Source organism: Quercus suber, unplaced genomic scaffold, assembly GCF_002906115.3.
Source record: "Quercus suber isolate HL8 unplaced genomic scaffold, Cork oak 2.0 scaffold_421, whole genome shotgun sequence".
NCBI classification, from domain to species: Eukaryota; Viridiplantae; Streptophyta; class Magnoliopsida; order Fagales; family Fagaceae; genus Quercus; species Quercus suber.
The window spans coordinates 451,428-476,215 of record NW_027069872.1 but is presented as its reverse complement, the minus strand read 5'-3'; the positions used below and the strand labels follow the sequence as shown (position 1 = coordinate 476,215).

The window sequence follows — 24,788 nt, the reverse complement described above, 5'->3', positions numbered from 1 at the left end:
AAAATTAAAAAAAATTTACAAAAAAAAAACATTAAAAACATTAAAAATTTATAAAAATAGAGTGATGAAAATTACTTTTTGAAATTTTTTAATTTTTAGGAAGAACAAATTATCTAAAATAAAATTTAGAAAATAAATTATACATATTCAATATAAATTTGTTATGAGTTTTGATTATCATGATAATCTCCTTTAAGATAATAAAGAATTTGAATAATTTATTTGAAGCTTAAAAAGTTTAGCCGTACAAAAAAAGATGCTGCCCCACACCTAGATACTGGCACAGCCAATTAAACTGAAGAAATGGCTATAGCTTCTTAAAACCGCTAGAGAAAAGAAAGAAGGAATACTCACAGTAAAACCACTAGAAACCAAGGCTGCATCATACAAAAGATCAATGGCTTTCTGAGCATCTTCGTCATTTGGGTTACTCTTGCATGCAGCCTGCAAAATAAAGTTGAAAGATATTATTGAAGTTGCGTAAGAAGACATACGGTGTGTGTGTGTGTGCGCACTCATGTATGCATGTAGCTGGCTTTCTTTTGTTCACTGTACATTCAAGTTTCTGATGATTGGGTGTCCAGGATTGATCTCAAAGACCCTTCTCCCTCTCATGAAATCCAAGCTAGAGGTATCACCAGCACTTTGTGCCTTCATTAGCCTGCAAGGAAATCAATGAGACCTAGACCGTGTTAGAAACTTACCAAAAGGATGGTATTTAGAATAAAAAATGAGAAGAAATTTACCTCTCCATGTTGGCAGACCAACCAAACTTGCCAGATACCAGAACGCAGGGTGAAGAGCTCAGACGATTAGAAATTTGAACACTAGCAACCTTATCACCCAAGTGTTTTTTAATCCAATCACAAGTTTGGCCAAACTCCTGCTTTATCTCCTTATCTTTTTCCTCATTCTTATCACCTGCACAAATTTCAAATCATGTTTCACTAAACTGACCTAAGTGGAAGCCAAAGATTCTACCATTCAGTTATGGAACAATAAATTCTTTCCACATTTCATATATGGTGGTCATAGAAGATTTTATTACTCTATCTTTACTCAAAACCATTCACCAATCCCTGTTATTAATCATCCAGGTTTCTGGTGAACAAGATGGCTGATAAATCATGACAACTTTCATCTCTAAACTAAAGTGTCATTGATCCAATAAAAAAGAAAGCCTTTTTGAAATATTTTTTTATAAGCATATACGAGAGAAGCAAAGGCCTCCCACACAAGAATCGTATTACAAGAATCACAAAGAGTTTCAACAAACTAACCTAAATCCAAATCTTCCTTGCTAATATCTACAAAATTCTTCTCCTTGTATGCTTTGAGGTTCTGGATGGCAACCTCATCAATAGGGTCAACTAAGAACAGCACCTACAACAACAGAACCGAGAAAAGCATACATAAGCACTAGACGAAAAATATAGTATAGAAGAATTAGATTAATATGGAGGTGGGCACTTACTTCAAGATCCTTCTCAAGAAGTCTCTCCAGGAAGGGCGTGTTCCTAGCACTTGTCACACTGTCAGCAGCCATATAATAGATATCCTTCTGTTCAGGTTTCATGTTTTCAACATACTCGTCCAAGCTGATCAACTCATCCACACTTTGGGAAGAGAGAAATCGAAGCAATGGAGCAATACGCTTGTGATTTTCACGATCTTCAATGCAACCCAATTTCAAGTGCTTGCCAAAGTTTTCCCAAAACCTGTCATAATCCTACAGCAGACAGAGCATGTGTAAAATTTGAAAATAATGGAAAGATATAGTGCTCAACAACTTGCCACAGATGGGTTGGCACAAACTGTACTTGTTCTTACATTGACAAGGCACACACACAGTGAGCAAGAAAGAAAGCAAGAGGAGTAAAAACCTTCAGTTACCTTTGGAACTTGTTTGTTTACAATATAAAAGGAAACAATATGAGAAGAGGACATACATCTTTGTTCTCGCTCATGGATATACCCAGAATCATGTCAAAGGCCTTCCGAACCAAACGCTTCCTCATTATTCGTACCTTTAGTACAGCATAGAAACACAAATTAGTATGATATATCTAAAGAATCTTACAAGCCCTCCAAAAGTTTAAAAAGATAAATGTTTCTTACTATTCGACTCTCTTGAAGAATTTCACGTGAGACATTGAGTGGCAGGTCATTCGAGTCCACAACACCTTTGACAAAGCTTAAATATCGTGGGAACTATTAAAGCAAAAATGAAAACAATTAGCATCACAAACACTTCAAAATTTTGAGGAAACTGAATTCCTCTCTTGTCCAAGCTTTAGCCATTATTATACCAGTTCTCCATCAAAGTCATCTGAAATGAACACCCGTTTCACGTAAAGCCTTATATTTTTGGTCTTGGGATTGACTATGTCATCCTTTCCCATAGGAGCAATGGCCGGCACATAGAGTATAGACCGAAATTCTACCTCACCCTGAAAAACAGCTCACAAAGAAATATACAGGCACCATAATGTAAGAACAGGTGCTTAAAAAAAATCACACTTCTTTCATTGATTGTAAAGTCTCAGCTGATGTTTGCTCCTTTAATCATGGCTAATTGGTGTTTTGGAAGCAAATAACACTGAAAAACTTGTCTAGAAGACTTCAAAAAGCAAAAGGAAACTGAGAACAAGTAAAAGTTTTCTAATCATTACTATACAAGAACTTAATAATTTATTACCTCTGTTGTAAAGTGTGAAGATGCCAATGGATCCAAATATTCATTAAAAGTTTTCTTGTAGAATTCATTATATTCCTCAGTTGTTACTTCCTTTGGGTTGCGAAGCTGCAAATATAAACAGCTTAATTAGTTGGTGTACAGTATATGTATGAAATTTTTTTCAAGCACATTAAAGATGGAAATAAAGAAATCTTAAGCTCACCCATATTGGTTGGGTCTCATTAGTGAGCTCCCAGTCCCAGTACTTCTCAACAACAGTCTTTGTTTTTTTCTTCTTCTGTCACAATATAAAAGTCATGGATCAGTTGCACTTAAGATACCAGTCATAATTTCAGATACACGCATAATAAATTAAAGGCATGCTTTACATAGTAGTACAGAAAACAAAAAGGAGCTACCTACCTCAGATTGCTCATCTTGTCCATCCTTTTTGGTTTCAGCCGGATCCTCATCAACCTCAACCTGAATCAGAGCCGGAGGATAATTACACAGAATATGCCAAATTTACTAGTTAATGTAAAAGTAAGAGGAACCTATAAAAACCCTGAGGGTTCATTCAGTCATTTTACTTATGATAATATGTTACACAAACAGATAGCCATACTTCTTTAGTGAATCCCTTTTCCTGCCAGGTGTATATTGGGAATGAAACAAATTGTGAGTAGTTTTTCACAAGCTTCTGAATCCGTTCTGGATGTGCAAAACCTTTGTCATCACGCTGAAAGTGGGAATGAGATAGAGCAGTAGGTTAGCTCGGAAATGATAAAGAGATAAAAACTACTCTTTAACAATGAAGTTTCTTAAATGACCTTAAGATGTAGTGTAAGGCGGGTTCCTCTAGGAAGAAGCTTCTCAGGGTCTGTTTCTTCCCGAATGGTATAGGAGCTCGCATTGGCCTCTCCTTCCCACACATATTGTTTATCAGATTTTGGGCTCTTTGTTGAGACAACAACCTTCATATAACAATAGATACATAATTAAAGGTAACAATATAATTAATTCAAATGTTAAAAATAATTGTTAAATTCTCAGTAGAGTACATACTCTATCACAAACAAGAAATGCTGAATAAAATCCCACACCAAATTGACCAATTAAATTGTTGTCCCCGCCAACATCCTTGCTATCCTGTAAAACAAATCAAATTTCTTTTAGGTAAATACATGACTCTGACCAAAGCACCTGGAATGAGGAAAATTAAGAGTGTGTTTAAAAAAGGATTAGACCTTCAATGCTTTCAAGAACTTAGCAGTTCCACTTTGTGCAATAGTTCCAAGGCAGTCAACAAGTTCTTGTTGAGTCATACCAATGCCGGTATCACTGCGTATAGAAAAACAGATTTCATACTGCAAAGAAAGGGTAGGAAGTTCATTTAAAAAAATAGTTATTGTTGCTCACGAAGCTTACGTGATAGTAACAATCCCATTTTCCTTATCAGTTTGAATACGAATATCAAGATCAACAGCTTCCTTCAAAAGATCAGGCTGTGTAACACTGAGAAACCGCAGCTTGTCCAAGGCATCACTTGCATTGCTGTAGACGTAACAAACCACATTTTGGAGTAATCAGCATGACAGCATCATCTAACTCAAAAGTAACTTTAATTTTCTTGAAAGTTGATTTTTTTTCCCAGACTACAAAGCTCAATGCTGGGGAAAAGCACAAGCACCCACCCATTTTAAACCCAAGCAGTTTTCTATTACAATCAAAAGCATAATTCTTGACACAAAAATTATCTCACACATGAAAACCAGAGAAAAATCAATTTCAAGAGTTGAAAAATAAATCTTCNACAAAAAAAAAAAAAAAAAGAAAAAAGAAAAAAGAAAAAAACATACTATAACATAATATCGAAGAATATAGACCACCTTATATAGAAATAATATCAATCAGACACACCAAAAATGATAGAATGATATATTGATGGAGATAGATAGATGATTTATTTATTTATTTATTTTAGAAATTGTTTAATTATTAGAGAGAACAAAATTATATTCAACAAATTTTAAAAAACAAATTAATGAATAATATATTATAAGGTTATACTAATAAGTGCCTTTAAGACAATTGTTAACAATTTATTTTTAAAAAGTTTCGATACACTTTTATAAGAAATTAAAAAAAAAAAAAACTATCAAAACATTAATTTTTTTTCTCATAAAAACTTTCTTTAAATAGATTATTAACCATTACCTTATGGGTATCCGTTAGCATTTTTCTATATTATATTACAATTACAAAATGATTATTTATTTCCATGCATTACGTCCATGACTAGTTTTTATGATAGTTGAAAAGCCTTTTACATAATTCTAACCCAGTTGCCATTAAAAACTACATGCTTTTAGGTTTAACAATTATGATATGATGCATGCCACTGAAATTCAATAATTTGATTTGCAACCAGTTTAATTAGTCTAAACGCCTTTCCAAAAAAAAAAAAAAAAAAAAAGTCTAAACGTTGACCAAAAAAAAAAAAAAACCAAGGGCCCTGTCCCTAAACAATTGGGCAGGACATTTCAACCGATTATGAAATCACAACATAGAGAGTAAAACTTTGATGATTGCTAAACTGTTCTCGATACATCCAATCAATTCTACATTACACCCAAAATTCTCCCTAACATTTATAAACTAAGACCTCAAAATTAAGGCAGTGCCAACAGCATGGCGTATACAGGTGAAATACGAAAATAAAATAAAAATATTACAATATTTGGATCATCATTTTTGGCCACCGGCTTCAACAGGTTCAACCACCTCAGCTTCAACTGTTTCTGTGTTGTTGGAGATGGCCCCTGGATGCTGAACCTCAATAGGGGTTGACCATTTGCCAGAAAGAGCTATATCCATCATCTCATATATCTTCCCGCCGAGCTGTGCTGGATTTTCAGGCTGCGTCAAAAAGAGCTTTAAGTTAATTTAAATAGAATATAGCATACATCATAACAAGTGCAAAAACCAACAATAGAAGTTGACAATTAGATTTTCTTCTAAGGTGGGACTATATTTGTTGGGGCACACATGCATGCCCCACACCTAGATACTGGCACAGCCAATTAAACTGAAGAAATGGCTATAGCTTCTTAAAACCGCTAGAGAAAAGAAAGAAGGAATACTCACAGTAAAACCACTAGAAACCAAGGCTGCATCATACAAAAGATCAATGGCTTTCTGAGCATCTTCGTCATTTGGGTTACTCTTGCATGCAGCCTGCAAAATAAAGTTGAAAGATATTATTGAAGTTGCGTAAGAAGACATACGGTGTGTGTGTGTGTGCGCACTCATGTATGCATGTAGCTGGCTTTCTTTTGTTCACTGTACATTCAAGTTTCTGATGATTGGGTGTCCAGGATTGATCTCAAAGACCCTTCTCCCTCTCATGAAATCCAAGCTAGAGGTATCACCAGCACTTTGTGCCTTCATTAGCCTGCAAGGAAATCAATGAGACCTAGACCGTGTTAGAAACTTACCAAAAGGATGGTATTTAGAATAAAAAATGAGAAGAAATTTACCTCTCCATGTTGGCAGACCAACCAAACTTGCCAGATACCAGAACGCAGGGTGAAGAGCTCAGACGATTAGAAATTTGAACACTAGCAACCTTATCACCCAAGTGTTTTTTAATCCAATCACAAGTTTGGCCAAACTCCTGCTTTATCTCCTTATCTTTTTCCTCATTCTTATCACCTGCACAAATTTCAAATCATGTTTCACTAAACTGACCTAAGTGGAAGCCAAAGATTCTACCATTCAGTTATGGAACAATAAATTCTTTCCACATTTCATATATGGTGGTCATAGAAGATTTTATTACTCTATCTTTACTCAAAACCATTCACCAATCCCTGTTATTAATCATCCAGGTTTCTGGTGAACAAGATGGCTGATAAATCATGACAACTTTCATCTCTAAACTAAAGTGTCATTGATCCAATAAAAAAGAAAGCCTTTTTGAAATATTTTTTTATAAGCATATACGAGAGAAGCAAAGGCCTCCCACACAAGAATCGTATTACAAGAATCACAAAGAGTTTCAACAAACTAACCTAAATCCAAATCTTCCTTGCTAATATCTACAAAATTCTTCTCCTTGTATGCTTTGAGGTTCTGGATGGCAACCTCATCAATAGGGTCAACTAAGAACAGCACCTACAACAACAGAACCGAGAAAAGCATACATAAGCACTAGACGAAAAATATAGTATAGAAGAATTAGATTAATATGGAGGTGGGCACTTACTTCAAGATCCTTCTCAAGAAGTCTCTCCAGGAAGGGCGTGTTCCTAGCACTTGTCACACTGTCAGCAGCCATATAATAGATATCCTTCTGTTCAGGTTTCATGTTTTCAACATACTCGTCCAAGCTGATCAACTCATCCACACTTTGGGAAGAGAGAAATCGAAGCAATGGAGCAATACGCTTGTGATTTTCACGATCTTCAATGCAACCCAATTTCAAGTGCTTGCCAAAGTTTTCCCAAAACCTGTCATAATCCTACAGCAGACAGAGCATGTGTAAAATTTGAAAATAATGGAAAGATATAGTGCTCAACAACTTGCCACAGATGGGTTGGCACAAACTGTACTTGTTCTTACATTGACAAGGCACACACACAGTGAGCAAGAAAGAAAGCAAGAGGAGTAAAAACCTTCAGTTACCTTTGGAACTTGTTTGTTTACAATATAAAAGGAAACAATATGAGAAGAGGACATACATCTTTGTTCTCGCTCATGGATATACCCAGAATCATGTCAAAGGCCTTCCGAACCAAACGCTTCCTCATTATTCGTACCTTTAGTACAGCATAGAAACACAAATTAGTATGATATATCTAAAGAATCTTACAAGCCCTCCAAAAGTTTAAAAAGATAAATGTTTCTTACTATTCGACTCTCTTGAAGAATTTCACGTGAGACATTGAGTGGCAGGTCATTCGAGTCCACAACACCTTTGACAAAGCTTAAATATCGTGGGAACTATTAAAGCAAAAATGAAAACAATTAGCATCACAAACACTTCAAAATTTTGAGGAAACTGAATTCCTCTCTTGTCCAAGCTTTAGCCATTATTATACCAGTTCTCCATCAAAGTCATCTGAAATGAACACCCGTTTCACGTAAAGCCTTATATTTTTGGTCTTGGGATTGACTATGTCATCCTTTCCCATAGGAGCAATGGCCGGCACATAGAGTATAGACCGAAATTCTACCTCACCCTGAAAAACAGCTCACAAAGAAATATACAGGCACCATAATGTAAGAACAGGTGCTTAAAAAAAATCACACTTCTTTCATTGATTGTAAAGTCTCAGCTGATGTTTGCTCCTTTAATCATGGCTAATTGGTGTTTTGGAAGCAAATAACACTGAAAAACTTGTCTAGAAGACTTCAAAAAGCAAAAGGAAACTGAGAACAAGTAAAAGTTTTCTAATCATTACTATACAAGAACTTAATAATTTATTACCTCTGTTGTAAAGTGTGAAGATGCCAATGGATCCAAATATTCATTAAAAGTTTTCTTGTAGAATTCATTATATTCCTCAGTTGTTACTTCCTTGGGTTGCGAAGCTGCAAATATAAACAGCTTAATTAGTTGGTGTACAGTATATGTATGAAATTTTTTTCAAGCACATTAAAGATGGAAATAAAGAAATCTTAAGCTCACCCATATTGGTTGGGTCTCATTAGTGAGCTCCCAGTCCCAGTACTTCTCAACAACAGTCTTTGTTTTTTTCTTCTTCTGTCACAATATAAAAGTCATGGATCAGTTGCACTTAAGATACCAGTCATAATTTCAGATACACGCATAATAAATTAAAGGCATGCTTTACATAGTAGTACAGAAAACAAAAAGGAGCTACCTACCTCAGATTGCTCATCTTGTCCATCCTTTTTGGTTTCAGCCGGATCCTCATCAACCTCAACCTGAATCAGAGCCGGAGGATAATTACACAGAATATGCCAAATTTACTAGTTAATGTAAAAGTAAGAGGAACCTATAAAAACCCTGAGGGTTCATTCAGTCATTTTACTTATGATAATATGTTACACAAACAGATAGCCATACTTCTTTAGTGAATCCCTTTTCCTGCCAGGTGTATATTGGGAATGAAACAAATTGTGAGTAGTTTTTCACAAGCTTCTGAATCCGTTCTGGATGTGCAAAACCTTTGTCATCACGCTGAAAGTGGGAATGAGATAGAGCAGTAGGTTAGCTCGGAAATGATAAAGAGATAAAAACTACTCTTTAACAATGAAGTTTCTTAAATGACCTTAAGATGTAGTGTAAGGCGGGTTCCTCTAGGAAGAAGCTTCTCAGGGTCTGTTTCTTCCCGAATGGTATAGGAGCTCGCATTGGCCTCTCCTTCCCACACATATTGTTTATCAGATTTTGGGCTCTTTGTTGAGACAACAACCTTCATATAACAATAGATACATAATTAAAGGTAACAATATAATTAATTCAATTCAAGAGTTGAAAAATAAATCTTCAAACTAGACTTCGTGTAGCCATTCACTTTTTTTTTTTTTTTTTTTTTTAAATTATTAGTAATAAGAATTTATTGAGAAAGAAAGAAGTACTCCATGTTCACAATGGTGACAACAAAGTTATCTAAAACAATTACAATCACATCATATAGAGAAACTAATAGAGTGCTGGAAATCAGAATTAGAAATACAATGCGTAGAACCCCAAGCCTGAGACCAATCAGACAAAGTCTGGATTAGCAAAGACTTCAAATGATCAAAAGGTCTCTCAACATCCTCAAAAGTGTGGCAGTTTCATTCCTTCCATATTAACCACATTAGACACGCTGGCACCACTTCTGAGGAGTGTTTCCCCAACCAGTTTCACCCACCAAACAAAAGAGAAACGACCCTCTCCGCCATAACCCACTGAATCCCAAACATCTGAAATACTTCACTCCACAATGCATGGGCAAACTCATAATGAAGCAAAAGATGATCCATCGATTGCCAACAACACTGACACATACAGCACCGATTAACTAGGGAAAAATCCTATTTCACAAGAATATCAATTGAAAGAATCTGACCCCACACCACTGTCCACAATGTAGCCACCAATGTTCATTAAGTATGAAGCACTATGAGAGATGCTGTCTGAAATTTTTAATAATGCTTGCCTCTGCTCTGCCAGTTGCAGTATTTGGACTTGAACCACAATTTACCCACTTATCAAAATAATTTTGGAAAAATATATCTAAGCAAATATCACTCATGCATAAATCTCAGAGAAAAGAGACAGATCAAAACATGCCTGATAAGCTCCCGAAGAAACACCTCTTTGTTACTGTACAAGCTGTTAACTATGAGGTCCATAAGGCGACTGACCTGAAACCAAGACAGAAACATAAGAAAGTTCGTTTTAAACCATTTAAACCGCAATATAAAATCTAATCAGCTGTAATGTACCTCTGCTTGATACTCATATCTCTCAGCTGGTGGAGTGGCCGATGCATCAGATGCGGCAGAAGTCGACTCATATCTCTTGCCCAAAAACTTCAGATGCTGTACTTGATTCAAAGATTTGAAGGTATCACTTCTCTCGGGAAGTAACACTGAGTACCATCGGCTTCTTGACTCGCTCTCTCCCACCTTTTCATTATCAAAAAATATAAAACATATCATGCCCCCAGAAAATTGGCAACGCAGTACAAATACATGAAGCAATAAACTAAGTCTTGCAAGCAATCGTAATATATACATAAACATTAAGCGGCACAAATTTAATCGAAGCTTTTACTTGATGAAATATGCAAACCATATGTCCTACTTCCAATTCTATTTGGGTCAATGTGCAAAAAATGACAGTCCGTCATGGAAATGAATGCATTATTGAAGTAGAAACGTACGATATCACCAAGAATTGAGATCAACTACATAATTCGTCAATTGTAGATAAATAGAAATCAATACAATAAGGTTTGAACTGTGATCATATGAACACAACCACATGGTTCTCTAAGTAAAACATTTATTTCCAAATATACACACAGATATAAAACAAAAACTCAGATATAAATTTGATAACTTTATGCTAAAAACGCAAACAAAACAAGGTTTCATTGACTGGCACGACACACACAAAAAATAAAATGCACGGAAACGAAAACACATGTCTAAATTTCATCAAAATTTACAGTAAAAACAAGTAGACATGACCCAAAGAGCAAAATTTTTGTTTTCTTTTTTTAAACATGACTAGGGGAGATAGAGAACGTACGGAGTCGAAGATGGGAACGGAGCAGGAGATCGGAGCCGCAGAGTTACGGTAACGTGCGCCACCACCGGTGCGCAGGATAGCAGAGACGGAGCGGCGAGTGAGCCTGTGCATTGTTTTGGGAAGAAAAAGAACAGAACAGAGTCAGAGAAAGAGTGAGCGTGAGAGTGAGAGAAGGGATTGGGTGTTAGGGTTTTAGTAGGGGTTTCTGAATTTTTGAGAGAGAGAGACAGAGGGGCTTTGGGAAGGTTCTGGAGATTGGGGCATTTTCGTCATTTACGTATATCCCTGACAAGAAGATTACTGTGTACTGCTGCTACTACTTGGGTTGGGCCTTCGGGTATTTTTTTTTACCAAGTGGGTCCTCCACTCTTGCTGGCCCCCCATAGGCAATATTGCAGCACTCCATTTATTTTATTTATTTATTTTAATTTATATATATATTTATTTAAATAGTATGATTGGATTAAAAAAAAAAATCAGTCTCTTTATTTTCAGTTTTTATTTTTACTATTTACAGATTCATTGAACTCAATATATATATATATATATAAAAGATGATAACCATTTTTTTTTCTTTTTTTATAAGAAACACATGCACAAAGGGGAGAAGTGAAGATGTTCTAGCACAAAGATATACCATAACTCCACTCAAAAGTCATGTTAACTTTTAAGGGAAAGTGGGACAAGTTATACTACATACAATTACTCTTTTTTTTTTTTTGAGAAAAAATCACACGCACACGCGCATGCACGCACACACACACACACACAAGGGAAAGATAAAGGGGTATTCTCTAGAATATTCTCTAAAATTGTTCATGGCATCAGAGCCTTGCTTCCATGGCTTTTGCGAATCCAAATTCTTCTTCAACCTCGACTACTATACCTACAATGGCTAATTCCATTACACACATCAATCCCTCACTATAGCTACTCTCAAACATGTCATCTATGATGATTGTGAAGCTTGATTACTCCAATTACATCATTTGGAAGCATTAGATTGAAGTAATTTTGAAGACATACTCTATGATCGATGCCATTGATGAATCTACTATGGCACCAGATCAATTCTTGAAGGATTCCTCTAGTAATGTTACTACTGAGGTTAATCCTACTTTTCTCATTTGGAAGAATCATGAACAAGCATTGTTCACCTTCCTTAATTCTACATTTTCTACTTATGTTCTTGCTTTCATTGTGGGACAGAAGTCTAGTAGAGGTGTATGGAAGGTTTTAGAGAAGCTTTTTTGCTTCAGTTTCTAGATTTAGTGTGATGAGTCTCAGAAATGAGTTGAATGTTGTGAAGAAAGGTATTCTTGATGATGAAGAATTGCTTCATGTTGCTTTTGATGGTCTGCCATCAGAGTATGATTCATTTAGTTCTGCTATAAGGACTTGCAATGCTGTTCTTTCTGTAGAGGAACTTAATACTCTTCTCAATGCTGAAGAAAGAGCAATTAAGAAAAGGTCTGGCGTGGTTGATGTACATCCATGGCATTGGTTAGTTATTTACCAATCTTAAGGTTTTGGTAGAGGAAGAGGAAGAAACAACAGTTAGAGAGGTTGTGAAGGATAAGGAGGTAGAGGCAATTTCATTGTTGGCATTGGTGGTTACAATGCTAGTCCAAATGGAGGCTTCAATAACAGTTTGTCTTAGCCTAATTAGTCTGGCCAATCAAAATCTTCAGGGTTTCAAGGTCAAACTCAACGGCCACAATGTTAAATTTGTGGAAAGAATGGACATGTGGCTTTGGATTGATACCACATGATGGATTTTTATTTTCAATGTAAGCATGCTCCATCAAAACTTACAGCAATGGTAGCCAATTCCTCTTAAGTTCATGTTGCAAATGGTTGGCTTGCAAACATTGGTTGTTTTGATCATTACCTGACTTGACTAATCTTTCACTGCAACAACAACCTACTTCAGGATCTGAAACAATGAGTTTTGGTAATGGTCAAGAACTATTTGTTACTCATATTGGCAGTGGTGAGTTGTGTACTTCTTCTCATAATTTTAGGCTTGATGGTATATATAGAGTTCCTGATCTTGCATCCAATTTGTTATTTGTTCATAAGCTTTGTTTGTAAAACAATGCTTTCTGTTATTTTGATTCTTACAAATTCTTTATTCAGGATTTACCTATAGGGAAGATTCAATACTCTTCTAAAATCAAGATACTGAGGTCTGATATTGGTAGACAATATATCAATTCTTAGTTTAAGTCTTTTTGTTTCGACCATGTTACACTCCATCAAACCTCTTGTTCACATAACTCTCAACAAAATGGCATTTTAGAGAGAAAACATAAGCATATTATAGAAACTGGCTTGGCCTTGTTATACTAGTCTCACCTACCATTAAATTTTTGGTCTTATGCCTTTTCCATGACCTTTTTTCTGATTAATGGGTTGCCCTCTTCTGTCCTAGGTGTAGTTTCTCCTTGAGAAAAGGTCAATTTTATGCCACCTCCTCTTGCTACCCTTAGGACCTTTGGATGTGCCTGCTATCCGTACTTTAGGCCTTATAATAAGTATAGACTTCAGCCTAGGTTTGTGGAGTGTGTGTTTCTAGGATATCCTCCTTTGTCCAAAGGGAATCTGTGCTTGGACCTTAGTATTAACACTATTTACATAGCTTGCTATGCACTGTTCAATGAAGATGTGTTTCCTTTTGCAAATAAGTTTGATCTCATCACTTCTCATGTTCCTTTCTCAACTGCTATTCTTGATTCAAAATGGTTTCCAAACACTTCTGCATCTACTTCATCATCTTATTCTATTCTTGCTTCATCTAGTTCTACTTTACTCTTTCTGATTCTTCACTTGATTGTCTTTTTTTGGATCTTCTTCATTCTTCTACTTCTATTTCCTGTGTTCCTGATCCACTGATTCAACCTTCACCTTCTGATTCAACTTCATTTCTGTCTTCTTCCATTCCTAATGTTGATCTTAGTTTATCTTCTTCTTCTTCACATTCCCTTGATATTTCTATTCATGTGAATACACACCCCATGCTCACCAAATTTAAACTAGGTATACACAAACCTAAAGTTATTCAAGTCACCACTGATTACACATATTAGGCGCCCCCCATCCTTTGTTGTGGCTGCAAAATATCCTCAATGGGTTGCTGTTATGGATTCATAATTTCACTCACTCCTTAGACAATAGACTTGGTCACTTGTTTCTCCACCTACTGATAAAAATATAGTTACTTACAAATGGGTTTATAAGCTCAAAAGGAATTGTGATGGCACTATAGTCAGGTATAAAGCTATTGAGGACAAATTTTTCACACCACATGAAATTTATTTCATTGGCAACTCATGGCGATATTATCTCATTTTCGGCTTATAATCCAAGCTCATGAGTCTCATCAGGGAATTTTGGGAGTTGTGGTTTGGAGGGCCAAGAAGTATGTTTAGTAAAGCTCCAGCAGTTCAAAGTTGATAAAGGAAAACATGTTACTTGACATATCTTCCCCAATTTCCTAAACTCTGACAGGTCAGTATGTAATAGATAGCATCTGGTAAACCTCTCATATCACATAATACTTAAAATGATAAAACCCCCCATACTCTTTACATAAAAATTAATGTTCATCATATAATATAAGTTTAAAATTGTAATTATATTATTTCATATAAATTATATTATTATTTTCATTTAAATCAATCTTAAGCATATGGCTAAATCTATATTAATATCTCATATCTAGTATTAAATGCTCTCCTTGCTCTCTAAGATTTGGTCAAAACTCAAAGAGACCATAATTACATCTCTAAAACTTCATCAAATATCAATCAATTAGTTTTTAACTTACCAAAATTATATTGTAATAAAACCATAGACTAAACATATAATTTTTCAAAAGGGGAAATTTAGCCAAAAAGTACCAGAAGTTGTAGTAGCTCTAGCAGAAGCTGCAGTAGCTCTAGTAGCAACTGCAATAACTCCAATAGCAGTTTAGGCAATTGACACTTGTCCAAAATTACATCATTAACCCTTTAATGCCTATTCCTAGCAGCATGCTGCATACCCAAAGAAGCAAATATCCTATAAAAGAAATCCTACCATTTTAAGCTAAGATCCTTAGCCTACAGTTGCAATACCAGAAATAGGAAGATCCTATAAAAGTTATCTTACTATTTTTAGGCAAACCCATGAATTTAATGCAAAATATTTTCTCTTGCAGAAGACATCACGCAATTAACATGATCCAGCTATGTCAGCATAGCTACTGCTATAGAGCTGTCAGCTGCAACAGCTACTGCTGTACTGCTATGTCAGCTGTTGTACAGCTGCAGCAGGAGCCTTAAAGTTTCAAACTTTATTCTTTTCTCTAAAAACTAAAAACCCACTAATGAAATCACTTACTTTGTCAAAGACTTTTCCTTATTTACTAAATTTCCCTTCAACTAATTCTATTCTAATTACATACTTGGCTCTATATAAAGAGGATCAAGCCACACACTAACATACCCATTATCCATCCCTCTCTCTCTCTCTCTTATTTTGAAACTTCATTCACTTTGTTGCTCATATCTCTAAACATTTCCATACTTCTCCATCTCTCCTACAAAATCTCTCTTCTTAGATAACACCATTACGACACACCTATTACACAACACCACTATCCATCTTTCTCTCACTCTCTTGTTCTGAAACTTCATCATCTTGCTGCCTATATCTCTAAACATTTCCATACTTCACCATCTCTCTTACAAAATCTCTCTTCTTAGATAACAACATAACACACATATTACAATACTACTACCCATCTCTCCCACACAATATTATTTTGAAATATCATTATTTTGCGGCCCATAAACACATCTCCGTCTCTTTCTCTATTTCTATTACAATACCTCTCTTCTTAGAAAGCAACATAGCCGATGACATAACTCAAAAAACCACTCTAGCAACAACTATAAACTCATGTATTTACTATATTTAACCTTCATATTATGTATCTCACACTTTCATATATTTTACAAACACATTCCTTACAAACTATTCATACATACTTCTCACATATATATTTCTAATATATCTTATAAACATCATATCTGACAAAACATATATATTTCTTACTATCTCCATATATCTTAAAAGATATCAAACACCCTTCGAATAACATATTACAAAAGCCCTTCTCATGAAAGACATGTGAACATTAAATACTAAGGTCATTCTCCTAAAAGGCACAAAGATTTCATATTAAAGTCATTATCATTGAAAACATACATTTCTAATACTTAAATGTATTATTATAAATGACACAAACTTATAATATTAAAATCCCTTCTCATGGAAGATAATATCACTTATATCTTACTAAAAGCTAAAAGAGCCTTATCACGGGAAATTTCATTTATGTGCATGATAATGGGGACAACCTTAACCAACATTTTCACACGGCTGGACATATTCTCTTTCCTTCCAGTTGCACCCATTTTTCCTCTTCAATCATGAAGCCACCATGAAAGGACTCACAATATTATACTGCACTGTTAGACTCATTTTATCATGCTGCTGAAATGTTATAAGTCCACTGATGTTATACGGCTGGAGCCACAAACTATGAAGATAAGTCATTATATTTTTATCTCCAAAATTATACTATTAAGTATATTTTATTTTATTATCGTTATACCACTGTACTCATATTATTATGCCCCTGGAATGTTATCAGTTCATCAATGCTATATGGTTGGAGCCATAAATCATATATATATATATATATATATAAAGTGATGTTATACGACTGGAGTAAAAAACATAAAAGATAAGTTAATGTTTCTCTATCTTCAAGATTACATTATTAAGTATATGTTAACTCATTATTATTGCACCGCTGGATGCAAGTTACTTTAATATCATCTCACTATTTAATAAAATATGATTTCACTATTACTTCATTAATAAACATATATAAAATAAATTGATCTATCATCGTTGGACATATTATTCAGACATAAACCACTGATGGACATATATTACTTGGACATAAACCACTGTTACATGTGTAAAGTTTGGATATAAACCACAGTTGGATATGTATTATTTGCACAAAAACCATTGTTGGACATATATTATTTGGACATAGACCATTGCTAGACATATCTTATTATATTGGACATGAACCATACCACAGCTAGATATGGACTATTGGACTCATCCAGTTATTGGACATATGACAATTAATTAATCATTCTAATGGGCATCACTTAACACGCATAATCATAACGTTCAACTCACCATTTAATCAAATCTATTATGTTAAATAGATTATTTATTTATTTCAACTATTATCATGATTCTAAGAATTTGGGCTTTATCTATTTTGTAGGCTTAAAAATGCATTGTAAGCCATTGTTCTATGCGGCCTAATGTCGAGTTCCGGATTGAACTTTCTAAAACAAATTCGAGTCTAGCAGAGTCAGACATCCAACAGAAGACACGTAGCTACACGCAAAATAGCCCTCGACAAAAGCTAGGTTGGTGGCTAGGGGGTTCTTTCAGCAATATGGTTTGGATTATGAAGAGACTTTTAGTGGTAAAGCCAACTACTATCAGGTTACTTTTGGCTCTTGCAGTGACTTATGGTTGGTCCTTGAAGCAATTAGGTGTGAGTAATGCCTTTTTACATAGTGTGCTTAAAGAAGAAGTGTATATGGCTTAACCTTAGGGCTATATTGATTAGTCTTGTGCCAATCATGTTTGCCTTTTGCATAAGGCTTTCTATGGCTTAAAACAAGCTCCTTGGGCTTGGTTTGAAAGGTTCAGTACTTAGTTGCTGCATATTGGCTTTGTAGCTTCTAGAGCAAATGGAAATTTATCTATTTACAATCATGATTCATAAATTGTGTTCCTATTGCTCTATGTGGATGACCTTATTGTTACAGGGAATCTTTCTTCCTTTATTGCCATAGTTATTGGTTCTTTAAGTCAGGATTTTGATCTTAAGGACTTGGGAATGTTGCATTACTTTTTGGGGCTCCAGATTGACTATATTCCATCAGTCTTGTTTGTACATCAGACTAAATACACTCTAGATTTGCTTCATCAGTTCTTTATGTTTGATTGTAAGCCCTACAAGACCCTATGCTCACCTGTTGCTCATCTTGTTGCTAATGACAGTTCTCTTTTGGCTGATCCTACATTCTATAGAAGCATGGTAGGGGCTTTGTAGTATCTTACTTTTACTTGGCTTGATTTATCATTTGCTGTTTAGCAGGCTTGCCAGTTCATGAGCTCTCCAACAGCTAATCATCATCAAGTTGTTAAAAGAATTTGAGGTATCTTCAAGGCACACTTCATCAAGGTTTAGCATTTATTCCTGGTCCTTTAACCCTCTCTACCTATAGTGATGCTGATTGAGTTGGAGATCCTATCGATAGGAAGTCAATTTTTGGAATTTTGGTGTTTCTTGGTAATTCCCCTATTACTTGGTTTGCAAAGTAGCAACCAACTATCTCTTGTTCTTCCATTAAGGTAGGATTTCGAGCTCTAGCATCTTTAGCTGCTAAGCTTTATTGGATCAGGATGCTACTTAAAGATTTTGGTGTCTTTTTTTTTGCTCCTCCAATCTTGTGGTGTGATAATGTTTCTACTCTTGCCATTGCCTCTAATTCTGTTTTTCATGCTTGCACAAAGCACATTGAAGTGGACTATTACTTTGTTAGAGAGAGAGAGTTCTTCGACATGATCTTCAAGTTCAGTTTGTGGCTTCTCAGGATCAATTAGCTTATATTTTGACTAAAGGTCTTCCCTCTTGTCGATTTCAGTGGCTTGTATCCAAACTCATGTGCCATTTCCCCATTAGTTTGAGGGGGTGGGGGGGCGGGGGGGGAGTAGAACAGAATGTGCAGAAGATGCTGCCAGATGTAGGTAGAAGTCTCTTTGCCACTAATGAAGGATGATGGGATGCAATAGTGTTGTTTTGAGTCTAATGCTTAGTGTTAAAAGGCTAGTAACAAAACACACCGTATCACTTAAGTAAGGAAAGGTGAAATGTAGCGTTTGGATTATTAGTCAGTTAGATAGCACTTAAGTTGCCATTAGGCACGTTTGATTAGTTGTTAAATCTATTATAACTGATTTTCCTACTTTTAAGCTACTTTCTCTGTCTCTCTCTCTCTGTCTCTCTCTCTTCCATATGTATATAATCTAAACAAAGACTTATCTTGTAATTCATTCAGCCATTTTATGCAATATATGAAAATTATTCTCTAGAATATTCTCTAGTATTGTTCAACCTCCACCCCTTCTCCTTCTTCACTCACAACTGCCAACATTCCACTCCTTTCTAAATCTAGAACTCACCTTCATTCAAACTACATGGCCCAGAAAGCTAGATCTGCCAACCAAGCCCATGCTCTCCAACGTGTTGTGCGAGCTCGTTGGAGGCACTGAGCCCATGGCGATGTTTGCTGCTTGCATCGTCGAGATGATTAACACTATACTCTCAAACCCATGACCTGTAACCAAAAACTCACCAGAGCACATAGCTTTCCCAAGGGATGAACATGGTTTCAACCTTTAATGATAGAGAAATATGTGGTGGTTGTTTACCTGGTCATGGATTGTTGGGTTTGGGTTTGGTGACAGAATTGGGTTTTCGTAGGTTGTTGGGTTTGGGTTGGGGTGGTTATGGGGGTTTGGGGTTGGAAAAGAGCAATGGGTTAAAATGCTGATGAACTTGGGTTTGGGTGATGAGACAGATGGTGATGGAGCTGGGTTTTAGTGGGTAGTATTCGTGGGTTGGTCATGGTCTCATTGTGTTTTGGTGGCCGTGAATTGGGTTCTTGGGTTTGGTCGTGAAAATTCAGGCTTTAAGATGAGTTGGAGAAATCAGCCATGTGTACTAATTTAGTTGGGAAGCCTAAGGAACCACACCTAAGTTCTGTCATTTTCTTAAACAACTTACGGATGTTGGCTCATGGAGAAAGACAAGACATATCTTTTCTCTAACTTGTTAACTCCTTAATAAAGCAAAAATGGGCTCCTCTCACCTTGGAGTTTCAGCCAATGCTTGAGAAGCCATGGTTGAAACTCTAAGGAAAGCTCTGGAGCTTACTATTTTATTCATTTGAACAAGACCTCTCAAATAAAGTAGTATAACTTGCCCCACCCTCTCTTAAAAGTTATCATGGCTTTTGAGTGGAGTTGTGGAGTGCCTTTGTGATAGAACCCTTTTCCCTCTCCTCTATGTGTGTGTGTGTGTGTGTTTGTTTCTAAAAAAAAAAAAAAAAAAAATTGTGTGTGTGTGTGTGTGTGTGTGTGTGTGTGTGTGTGTGTATTTATAAAAAAAATCACTGCAAGTTCAAAGATTCATGACCCAAGCATATGAATTTTCAAGAGGAAAAAGTTAGGAATTTGTGATTTGGAAGGCCTCAAGTATGTTTATTAGAATTCTAGCGGATCAAGGTTGATTAAGCAACATGAAGTTTGGCATGTCTTCTTCAATCTTTTGGACCTCTGATGAGCCAATATGCAACAAGTAATATTTGGTCAACTTTCACTACATTTAACAACACTTTGGATGCTAACATTCCCCTTTAGTCTTTGCCCAATGCTAAATAAAAAATGCTTATAAGGTGACTAAACTTTCATTGTCCAATAGTTTGAGTTTCTTGCACCATTTAGGGAAATTAAGACCAAATGGATTGAAGAAAACTACCTTACCATTCTTTGCAACTAATGATTCACAAAATCGCCAGTAAGCCAATTGTCCACACGCATAATGATTGGGGGTACTTGAAGAATGAAAGGAGAAGAACCTACTATAGACACCCCATTTTGTACACCTTATGACTCGGGCCCCTGTTCCCTAATGATGTTGGTTTCTGAAGCTCAAGGTTGGTTTAGGACATGATCAGATTGAAATTGACTTGAGAAAATGATTTTTGGAAAAATATAAGTCTTTTATGAATAAAATAAGATATTTTTGGAAAATAGAGGCCATGGAAACCATAGGGCATGTGTACGCATATTTGCATGCATGTTCAAGCTTTGCGTAGGCATCTTCATGTATTCGTACACATACACGGGCATGTGTACGCATGCTAAGGTTCCAGAAACTATGAAAGGCAAGTTTTCTGCATTTAATTTTTGGTTTTGGAACGATCCCACATCATTTGGGAGCCATTCCAAACCCCCGTTTTTGAACTATAAAAATTCATACATGGTACCTTTTCAAAGAACACAGAAAATCCTAAGGGAAAACACAATATTCACTAGAAATAGTGAATCGAAGAGAGAGTTTTCCACAAAACTTCCTCAAGTCAATATTTTTTGTTTAAGACATTTTCTAGCCTTGATCTTCGAGTTCAAGCTTACTAATCACTTCTTTTATTTGATTGTAAATAGATTGACTGAGGGGAACGATCAAAATCAAACTAAGGAGTTTTGTGTTTTGAGGTATAAGTTCTAGTCCCTTTTCTTTTCTTTTCTTTGTTTTAATCTTCATTTCCTTTGCTTTTCTTGTTTGTTTGTGTTACAACATGTTTGTTTAGTTTAGGTTTATGTAGCTTTTTTGTTTTCAAGCACACTAGGTTGTTAGATATTAGAGATTCTGTATGCCGTGTTCTTGTTTTCTGGGTTAAGGTTAGGGTTAAGGCATGTATGCATACACATACAACTAGGCTGCGCACGCATGCCCTATGTATGCGCACGCATACTCATGCCCAGAAACCTTAATCCGAGTCTTTTTGCTTATGTTTCCTTATCATATTTATAACATATGCCTTTGCCATGTCTTACTTTATGCTTTTAAGTCTCTGTTGTTTGCTTTGATTGTTCTTCACATGCTAGATTAGGGTTTTATCTTCTAATTTTGTTGTTTTGCCATGAACATGCATATAATATGACCATGCATTGATGCATAGGTGCTGTGGTGCAATAAGGTAAGTAAGGTAAGGCATGCATTTACATGAACATGCATTTGTTTGAGATATGCTTTTAATCTTGCCTTGAGAACATGAATGATATTTGCAAATACTTTGCCTTGGATGTGATAATTTGTTTGTTTGATCTCAACATGCCTATATTTCTACTTTGGATATGATATGTTTGTTTGTTTGCTACCTTGAATATGATGTGTTGAATTGCACGATAGATGCATGTTAGGGTTTTGGGATGAAAATGCCATGTTGATTGTTAGATGTATACTAATGTGTGTGTGTGAGTCTAGAATGACAATATTGAATGTGCTTTTAATGGGATTAAGACGTAAGAAACAACGAGTGGAAGCCGACCCATGGGTTGGGTGGGGTTGGGTGCTTAACACCTTCCTATTCTCATACCTAAACTCCGGACACATGCTTTGGTAATAGATTAGTCCTTCCATGAATGACTCTATTTTTATGATTCTTAGACCGAATCTAGGTGGCAACTTAGTTTCTTTTCTCTGCCTTGGTCCACTCGGTCAAGGCGTACTCCCCCTGTTGCACACACACCTATAGAGAGCACCACTGGGGTGCTAGCCAAAGACCCTTTGAAGGTTAAGTTAGTGATTGAATGATTTCCAATAACTTAAAGTCAAAGCTAAGAAATTCTACATACCTTGGAGAAGAGGGGGCCTAGTGCTTATATAGTGATATAGAGCTGACCAAGATCTCGTGAATGTAGGCTCGTTACTTATGGTGCTAGCCAAAGACCCTCTGAAGGTTAAGTTAGTGATTGAATGATTTCCAATAACTTAAAGTCAAAGCTAAGAAATTCTACATACCTTGGAGAAGAGGGGGCCTAGTGCTTATATAGTGATATAGAGCTGACCAAGATCTCGTGAATGTAGGCTCGTTCCTTATAGGGAGAGTATAGAGTTAATGCTCTGAGATCATCGGGCTTAGCTTCCCATGTTTGGAGGATACAAATATGTCGAAGTATCTTTGGGTGTGGTGTGCAAGTTCTTTCCACATAAAGACACTTGAGTGGAAGACATGTAAATAGTGTGGAGCTAAGTGTGGAGACTTGTCTGTTTGGATGGAATTGTCTGTCACACGATATAGTGTCAGATGGGTTAGTGTCTAACGTTGCTCTAAGAGTCATTAGATGCATGGGAGACCCGACAAGGAGGCATGACGCTCCCTTGAGTGCCCGATGATGCTATTGGGTTTGACGATATCTTAGTCTTTGATGAATCTAGGATGTTAAACATTTTTAGATGGTGAAAATCTTTCCTATCAGCAAAGAACTAGGAAAGTAGTCAAGATATATTACCCAATAGATTAGATCCTTTTTATATGATCATTGTTCACACTCTTCTTTATCTTCCACTTCTAAAAGAAACTCTATAAAAATGAATATCAATACAAAAACAACAAGAACTATGTATTATCAACCATAGCCTTTAAGGGTTTGTTTGGTAGAGTGGATTTTTGGGAGGATAAAAAAAAAAAAGGAAAGAAAACTTTTTGGAGAGTGTTAGGTTGAGAGAGGGAGAGAGGAAAATGATGATGAGATCCATGTGTTTTCTCTCTGGGCCTTCCAAAAAATTTTCCCTCCAAAATAAGGAGAAAACTGAGTGAGGGAAGTTTAATGGATATATGACAAAAATGCCCATTTACATTTGCACATGAGCTTAGTCCAATACGTTGTTTTTTTTTTTTTTTTTTTGGTCTGGACATTGGCTTCTTCCTTCTTTTATTTTATCTTTATTTTTCTTTTTTTCCTCTTTTCTTGGATGTTGCTTTTTTTTTTTTTTACTAGGGGTAGGCTTTGTCCAACGTTGCTTTTGTGTGTGTGTGTGTGTGTGTGTGTGTGTGTGTGTGTGTGTGTGTGTGTGTGTTTTGTTTTTGTTTTTGTTTAGACGTGATTTTTATTTTTAATAAATTTGGATGATTGCATTTTTTTTAATTGGGCATCATTTTTTAACAAGGATATATGATTAAGTTTACACAAACTCATTTTTTCCATCCCTCAACTTTTCCACTCCCAACCAAACAAAAAGGAGAGAAATTAAAATCTTTTTTATTCTCTCATTTTTCCACCCTCCAACCAAACGGATCCTAAACTTTCACACTCCAAAAATACAAGTGTGTACAAGTCAATTAGACTTGGGTTTGTATCGACACTGTAGCTAACTTGAAAATGGTGGGTTTGAGAAATGAAAATCCATTACCAACTGAGACTACATGGGTTTGGTATCAACACTGTAGTTGACTTGAAAATGGTGGGTTTCAGAAATGAAAATCCATTACCAATTGAGACTGCATGGGTTTGGTATCAACACTATAGCTGACTTGAAAATGGTGGGTTTAAGAAATGAAAATCCATTACCAACTGAGACTACATGAGTTGTCAAACGCCACATAATGAAAATTTGGCATTCAAATTGAAATTTTACGGCACTAGCTGGTTTAGTGGAGATCTTGTTGGATATGGTAGAGATTTCATCAGAGCTAACAAAGATCTCGCCAAATATGACAGAGATCTCTCTAGATCTCTTAGACGAAGCTCAAACCACATGATGAAAATCCTACAAAGAAAAGTGTTACTTGAAGAGTCAGGAGGATCAGTTTCATTGCGTTTTCATATGGGAACCCTACCACTCGACCCTAGATCATCAGGGAAGCTAAAGGGGTGTTTGGATTTCATGTTTTCCTTCACCCATCACTCTGTTTTCATCACCCATAACTCAAAATTGGTGGGTCTCACGGCAGAAGGGTGTGTTTGGATTTGTTTTCAATTTTTGTTTTCATCACTCAATTCTCTGATTTTTGAGTGATGAGTTAGCAAAACTGAAAACACATTTTGGGTGTTTTCAAGTTATGAAAACTAAGTTTTCATGACATTTTGGTAAATAAACACACATTGCTGGGACCC

General features: G+C 35.8%; 2 protein-coding genes across 3 annotated transcripts; both read right to left on the bottom strand.

Moving 5' to 3' along the window:
• Positions 1-269: 269 nt before the first annotated feature.
• LOC112028495 (heat shock protein 90-6, mitochondrial) lies at positions 270-11,207 on the bottom strand. 2 transcript variants are annotated; one of them, XM_065761603.1, is made up of 19 exons: positions 10,953-11,207; positions 10,142-10,324; positions 9,987-10,060; positions 4,106-4,231; positions 3,925-4,018; positions 3,743-3,826; positions 3,508-3,651; positions 3,303-3,416; positions 3,101-3,160; positions 2,901-2,975; positions 2,699-2,803; positions 2,310-2,450; positions 2,119-2,211; positions 1,950-2,027; positions 1,475-1,729; positions 1,281-1,383; positions 747-921; positions 556-661; positions 270-444 (listed from the first exon to the last, which is right to left on the bottom strand). In XM_065761603.1, exons 1-19 carry the CDS (start codon positions 11,061-11,063, stop codon positions 271-273), a joined length of 2,295 nt encoding a protein of 764 aa, XP_065617675.1. In that variant the 5' UTR covers positions 11,064-11,207; the 3' UTR covers position 270. The 2 variants fall into 2 exon arrangements, with proteins under 2 accessions (XP_065617675.1, XP_065617676.1); XM_065761604.1 differs by having other exon boundaries at positions 2,901-2,972.
• On the bottom strand, positions 5,229-9,800 carry LOC136061380 (heat shock protein 90-6, mitochondrial-like). Its single transcript, XM_065761606.1, has 16 exons — positions 9,763-9,800; positions 9,331-9,403; positions 8,977-9,120; positions 8,772-8,885; positions 8,570-8,629; positions 8,370-8,444; positions 8,169-8,288; positions 7,780-7,920; positions 7,589-7,681; positions 7,420-7,497; positions 6,945-7,199; positions 6,751-6,853; positions 6,217-6,391; positions 6,026-6,131; positions 5,825-5,914; positions 5,229-5,596 (listed from the first exon to the last, which is right to left on the bottom strand). The coding sequence occupies exons 1-16, from the start codon at positions 9,798-9,800 to the stop codon at positions 5,426-5,428; spliced, it is 1,836 nt and encodes a 611-aa protein (XP_065617678.1). The 3' UTR covers positions 5,229-5,425.
• Positions 11,208-24,788: the final 13,581 nt, after the last annotated feature.

Bases quoted from the DNA above. Each gene is read 5' to 3' on its own strand.
- LOC136061380 (XM_065761606.1), bottom strand. From the start codon at position 9,800: ATGAACATTGGTGGCTACATTGTGGACAGTGGTGTGGG. The intron at 7,682-7,779 runs GTATAATAATGG...TTGCTTTAATAG, and splicing joins ATGACTTTGATGGAGAACTG to TTCCCACGATATTTAAGCTT. The intron at 7,498-7,588 runs GTAAGAAACATT...GCTGTACTAAAG, and splicing joins TTCTTCAAGAGAGTCGAATA to GTACGAATAATGAGGAAGCG.
- LOC112028495 (XM_065761603.1), bottom strand. From the start codon at position 11,063: ATGCACAGGCTCACTCGCCGCTCCGTCTCTGCTATCCTGCGCACCGGT. The intron at 3,417-3,507 runs GTCATTTAAGAA...TCCCACTTTCAG, and splicing joins GCCTTACACTACATCTTAAG to CGTGATGACAAAGGTTTTGC. The intron at 662-746 runs GTAAATTTCTTC...ATTTCCTTGCAG, and splicing joins TGGTCTGCCAACATGGAGAG to GCTAATGAAGGCACAAAGTG.